The 6582-nt window shown below is 36.8% G+C and overlaps 1 protein-coding gene across 1 annotated transcript; it reads left to right on the top strand.

Annotated features, from left to right (window-relative positions):
- Positions 1-2349: 2349 nt before the first annotated feature.
- LOC125188862 (receptor-like serine/threonine-protein kinase At4g25390) lies at positions 2350-4670 on the top strand. Its single transcript, XM_048085927.2, has one exon. It carries the CDS (start codon positions 2457-2459, stop codon positions 4551-4553), a length of 2097 nt encoding a protein of 698 aa, XP_047941884.1. The 5' UTR covers positions 2350-2456; the 3' UTR covers positions 4554-4670.
- Positions 4671-6582: the final 1912 nt, after the last annotated feature.

Raw genomic sequence — 6582 nt, 5'->3', positions numbered from 1 at the left:
GGATGTAACCTTTTATTTTTATTTCTATATAGTTATGATGACTTATGTGACAGCTAATATGATGGCGCAGCTTCCATCCAAAAAAGAATGAAGATTAAAGCGACTGGGAAATACAAAAGAATTTCATCGAAAAGTTTCAATGGATTATTATTGCTATGGCATCTTGGTCAATCCCAACCTGTTTTCTCTTTTTTCTTCTTTCATCTTTTAGACACCTTTTTCTCCCTTTACTAAACTTGTTTCATAAGATTTCTGAACTACTTTATTTTTTACTATTCCCAGGAATACTTTCACTTTTTTATTCTTTTTCATTAATCATTTTTGGAAAACTGATGCAGGGAAGAAACTATAGAAAGGAAAACAGTAAAACATGTACGTTTGAAGATGTATATTAATAATTAATAAATTGAGTTTGGACTTAATAATTACTACAACTAAGTATTAACTATGAATTATGAGAACCTTTACATGAATTTGCTATTTTACCAATTTGTATGTTTTTTCAGTTTTTGTGTTTTCTAATTACAAAAATGAAGTGACACTTGAGTCGGTTAACACATTTATCCTTGATTAAAAAACATGTCAGTCTCTATAGAGATACCTACACACGAAAGCCGATGCATGTGAGTAAGAACAGGGGTTAGATCAATCTCATCCACTTTTTCCCTAATTAAAAAAACTCTAACAAATATATAAATATATTTTAGATAAACAAACACTCTTTCAAGCCGTTTCAAAATAAAAATAAAAATAAAAATAAAAATAACTTACAATTCATAGAAATATACTGTAGACAGTACTACTATAATTACTATCGCTAAAAGAGTAGAACTGAACTCTAGTACAGTGATGATGAACATGAAATAATTACAATAAGAAAAAGGAAATAGAATTAAAGTAAGGATACTAACTTTACCAAAAAAAAAATGTAAGGATACTAAACACTATTTCCGGAACAAGATTTTCTAGGGTGATAATTTCTATTTCTCACCTACTCAGGAACTGAAAATAACAGCTTATAAATATCAGAAGTCCACCAACGAAATATTTATTCTATGATACTAATAACCACTAGCTCATTAAATGGCCACTGTCATGTCTGATAAATTAATTTATGGATACCTACCAACAATATTTCAATATTATATAAATGCAATTTACAACGATTAAGGAAACCAACAAAGTAATACAACCTACTCCTCACCTATCTTGCCTATTTCTTTGAACACTTTTTGCATTGGAAGCTATAGTTTGTAAAGTGTATAAGATCAATTATTAGGAAAAGTTTATGCTAGTGTAAGTATGTGTTTTTGTGACAATGGATGTAGTACATTTTTCTTCAGTTACAAATGAAATCACCAACTTAGAATCATTATTCAATTGTAGTAATTTGTATTATTACATTTAAAAAGCTGAAAATTTATACTATTATTTTTTTTTTATTAATTTGCTTCAATTAGACTACTAGAGTATTCTTAAATACCGTTTCATTATTTCAATTTCAAATGAATTATTATTGTTAGAGTACTTAATTTCTAAAAACTTAAAAGCTCAATTTTTATGGCTTCGAGACAATGAATGTGTTGACATTTAGATCTACATCCAATATTTATTAACCACTATGAATTGTGCGAGAGCAACAACACATCAAGTGAAATTATATCTTATTTTTTATCGTAACACCTAATCCAAGAATTATTTTTTCCCTCAAGTATAATTTTATATTTATTATTTATAGTCATTATAAATTCTTGAATTGCACAAACCGTAACACTATATCAAGAATCACATAATTTACTCTACGATGCCTCAAAAAGTGTAGACATTAGAACCCGGGAAATGTCGATTTTTATTCACTCTATTGTTTTATTTTATACAGTTAGTACGATGACAATAAATACTAGCAGAATAAATGGTGAAAGTATTATTGAATATTAGTTATATTTATTCTTAAATTACATTTCCGTTGGATTAAACTCTCAATACTTATTTTGTTAAGGCATATTTTTTTATTCAATTAATCAGTTGTTTAGGGTTACTGAGTCTTTTCACTCAAAAGAAAAAACAAAGGGAAGTTTTTTACAATTTTAAAATGACTTGATAAAGTCAGCCATGATAGTCTAATTTTTTATTTGAGTATGTGTTCTCTCAGCGTCTAATATTTATAAGAAGGAAAAGAAATTAAATAAGTAGAGCTGTAGAGGTATAAGGAAATAAAATATTACCGTTAAATTTAATACTAAAAGAAAGTGTTGAATAAATCCAACGGCCAGAAACGTAACACAAGTGTTAGAGCAAAAAGAGAGAAAAGCTTTAAAATTATAGATACAATTAAGCTGTATCTATCTCAATTCCCTCAATCAACTGCTCCATTTTCTGCTGGCTCTCTTATCACACTGTTATGAGTTGTTATCAATAAAAACTCCCTCTACCCCTTTTTACCATAAATTACCATTATGCCCTCCCGCCGCCTCTTGTCCCCGCCGCCGGCGTCCCACCACATCCTGCCGCCCCTCGCCGGCGGCCTGACTGCTGCCTTCTCCTGCCTCCTCCTCCTGATCCTCTGCTTCCGCAGGATTAGCAAGAAGCGCACCGCCCCTTCCGCCTCCGACACCGACTCCAAGAAACCCCCTCTCCGCCTCTCCTACTCCCTCCTCCGCCGCGCCACTTCCAATTTTTCGCCCTCCCTCCGCCTGGGGCAAGGCGGCTTCGGCTCCGTCTACCGCGCCGACTTCAAGCAGGGCTACAACTTCGCTAAAGATTCGGGCTTTACTCTCTCCCACGGCGCCGTCAAGCTCATGGATTCCGGGTCTTTGCAAGGTGAGCGTGAGTTTCAGAATGAATTGCTTTTTTCTTCCAAGATCGACTGTAAATACGTTGTTTCCGTTGTGGGTTTCTCGTCGAGTCCCAAAAAGCGTCGGATGCTTTTAGTTTATGAGCTTATGGAGAACGGTAGCTTGCAAGATTGCCTTTTTCATAAGAAGAGTGAGGAGTTGAAAAATTGGGATAAGAGGTTTATGATTGCTCTCAATATAGCAAAGGGGTTGGAGTATCTGCACCACTATTGCGATCCGCCGATTATTCATGGCGATATTAAGCCCAGTAATATTCTTTTAGATGCTAGTTTTAATGCTAGGATTGGTGATTTTGGGTTAGCGAGGTTCAAGGCTGAGGATAATGTTATTGTGGAAGGTGAGGTGAAAAAGGAGGGGAGTTTGGTTGATGATAATGGATCTGTGATGGAGGAGACGGAGAGTGTTATCACCACGACCGGATTCGAGGAAGGTATCAATGCACATAATCTGGTTGGTGCTGATAGCACACCTGAAAGTGTGATTGTTAGGGTTGAGGCTTCGCCTGAGGCCGTGTCAGTGGTTGAGATGTCGCCGGAGATGGAAGCAGCCCCTGTGGTGTCTCCTAGGACAGTGGCTGCAATGGCTTCGCCTTCCGATGGATTGGATAAGACTAGTGTCTCTGAGGGGAACTTTGATAGGTTTAGCGCTGACAGCGGAGGTGAGAGGAGTAGGTGGAAGAAGAAGAAAAAGAAGAGCGTTTCAGGGAAAGATTGGTGGTGGAAGCAAGATACAGGGGTGGATGTGGAATCAGGAAAGGTTAAGGATTATGTGATGGAGTGGATTGGGAATGAGATCAAGAAGGAGAGGCCGAAAAGTGACTGGATTGGTGGGGCATCATCGAGTTCTAAGGTTGTGGGGAAAATGGAAAAGAAGAAGAAGAAACGTAGGCAGTTGGACTGGTGGGTCTCGTTAGATGATGAAAAGAATGTGAAGAAAGAGAGGAGAAGGCCTGCAAGGGAGTGGTGGAAGGAGGAATACTGTGAAGAGTTGGAGAGGAAGAAAAAGAAGAAGAAAAAGAAGAAACAAGCTCAAGGGTCCATGAGTGATGATTGTTATAATGAGAATGGGTGGCCGAGAGATGATGAGCGGTATGCTGATGGGAAGAAGAAAAGGAGCCGGAGCAGGAGTAGAAGCAGGGGTAGCAGGGGAAGCATGGACTGGTGGTTGGATGGAATCAGCGGTGAGCTTTGGCGAGCAAGGAAGAACAGTTTTGATTCTGTTAGTGGGGAGATACCGAAGAGTGGTGGCATTAGTAGCACGCCAAGTATGAGAGGAACTGTTTGCTACATTGCACCAGAGTATGGCGGTGGTGCTGATGTATCTGAGAAGTGTGATGTCTATAGTTTTGGGGTTCTCTTATTAGTTCTGATTGCTGGACGTAGACCACTTCAGGTGACGGGATCCCCAATGTCGGAGTTCCAAAGAGCCAATCTCCTGTCATGGGCACGGCATCTTGCCCGTGCTGGGAAGCTTCTTGATTTGGTTGATAAAAATATCCAGTCTTTTAATAAAGACCAAGCCTTGCTATGCATCACGGTGGCCCTTCTCTGCCTGCAGAAATCTCCTACTCGCCGGCCTTCAATGAAAGATGTAGTGGGGATTCTGACTGGAGACCTAGTGTCCCCTCAGCTACCGGTTGAATTTTCACCTTCCCCTCCTTCTCGATACCCATTCAAATCTCAGAGGAAGGTCCGGTGAGTGGCAGTTTATGATCTCATCCATGAAGTTTTAAGTTGTAGATTGTTGTTTGACTGATTTCTGTAAAGAAAAGAAACTATTAAATCATGAATGCATCACTAAATTTTAACTCTTCCAGTTCTCTGATTACATAAACTTTGTGCAGTATTTAGCATACTTTATTGATTGATGGTATGTTTTTCATAGTTGATAGCATTTAGCATTTAGCATACTTTATTTAGTTGTAGTTATTTAGCATACTTTAGCATTTAGTTGTAGTTATTTAGCATTTAGCATACTTTATTTAGTTGTAGTTATTTAGCATTTAGCATACTTTATTTAGCATACTTTATTGATTGATGGTATGTTTTTCATAGTTGATAGCATTTAGCATTTAGCATTTAGCATTTAGCATACTTTATTGATTGATGGTATGTTTCAGTTGTAGTTATTTTGTTACCGGTAACTCAAATTGACCACTGTATCTGCAGTTCCACAAATGCTTCTAGATATTGGATACCATTTCAGTTTCTTAATAGTCCTTCATGTCCATTTTATGTTTTTTGTGGAACAAATGTGTATAAAACAATTTAGACCAATTTTCACTTTTCCATTTGATCTTAGAGTTTTCAGCCAGAACTTGTTGTACAGTCTCCATCTCTTCACAATTTTCAGCATACTTTATTGATTGATGGTATGTTTTTCATAGTTGATAGCAGAAAGACATGATGGTATTTTAGAGCTATCTTGGATAAATTAACGAATAGGGCCAGGGCAATCTTAGAGAGTGCTGTGATTTCTGTTGTGTTATGCTCTACTGCCTTGATAATCTTGTATTGGGCGTTTGCATTTTTGCTTTTTCGGAGGATAGTTATGTGGTAAAGTTGTAGGTATCTGTCTAACAAGTTTCAGGTTGAGCTCGAGATAAGGCCTCTTTGATATCACGATGTTGTTGTCAAGGTTGGTCATCGAACTTGTACAATAGTTGCTTCTCGTTTCTATGGTTTTTCATATAGCTTTCATTTCTTTCCAAAAGCTAATCTAATTCTTCATCTATAATGCATCTTGAGTTTCTAAATGTCTCTATATTTGAGTAGTTGATACTACAGTTTCATCCTATCTGATTTCGTTATCTACTCTGAATAAATCGACTGGAACGTGAGGATGCACTTGCGAACTTATCCGCTTCTATTCGTATTATTGGATTTGGATTTCTTGTTATCTCCAAGCTGGGATTCCACAGCTTCAAATTCTCAAAGACAATTTTCTTTTGCAAAGTGTTATCTTGCTTACATGGCCAGTATAATTTCTTGGTGTTGTTATACATGCCTTTGTTATACAGCAAGAAGCATGTTTTTCTATGCTCTTCATTTAATAGAGGTTTTATTGCAGTCAATAGAAAAACACATATATCTTTATAAATAATTTATGGGCATGTGAAATTCTGTTTCTTAATCAATATCTTTAGCGGCATATCAAATCATTGTTGTAGAGGTTGACTTGAGATAATCCCTTCAATTACTATCATTTTAAAGCCCAAATTGAGGCATATTTACCCATCAATCAAGAGAAGAGAAGAACAAGTGGATTGAGTGCAGAAAGGAGATAAGAACTGATGAGTTGCAAAACAACACCCAGAAATCCAATTAAGATTGAATATTCTCCAGCAAAGGCAAAAAACCATAAACGATCACTATTTACATTTTTGGTCTGATCCGACAGCATTCATTCACAGTTTCTGCGTTTCTTGTTATCCAATTTGTGCTCAGTGAATCCCTCTTCTGAGCCTAATCATATCCGATCCGGTGGGATTAGGGGGCCAAAATCTTACCTTACCGTATTCACATAAGCTCGTCAAAGCACCAAATGGTATAAATATTGACCGGAAAACTAACAATCAAGCTATAAAACTCGATAATAAGTACATTAATATCAGCTCTTATTCCCATCAATAAACGAGTTTATCAGTAGCCATTGCAACTTCCGCTGATTATCTTCACCTATATGTTGCCCTGTCTGTGAGAACCCAGAGGAGTGTCCTCATTTGGAA

The sequence above is a fragment of the Salvia hispanica genome, chromosome 5 (assembly GCF_029641045.1).
Source record: "Salvia hispanica isolate PSC_SH4W2 chromosome 5, Shi_PSC_v1, whole genome shotgun sequence".
NCBI classification, from domain to species: domain Eukaryota; kingdom Viridiplantae; phylum Streptophyta; class Magnoliopsida; order Lamiales; family Lamiaceae; genus Salvia; species Salvia hispanica.
This window is presented reverse-complemented; position numbering and strand designations above follow the sequence as displayed.

What these genes read in the sequence shown, in the direction of transcription:
- LOC125188862 (XM_048085927.2), top strand. Translation starts at nt 2,457, where the DNA reads ATGCCCTCCCGCCGCCTCTTGTCCCCGCCGCCGGCGTCCCACCACATC.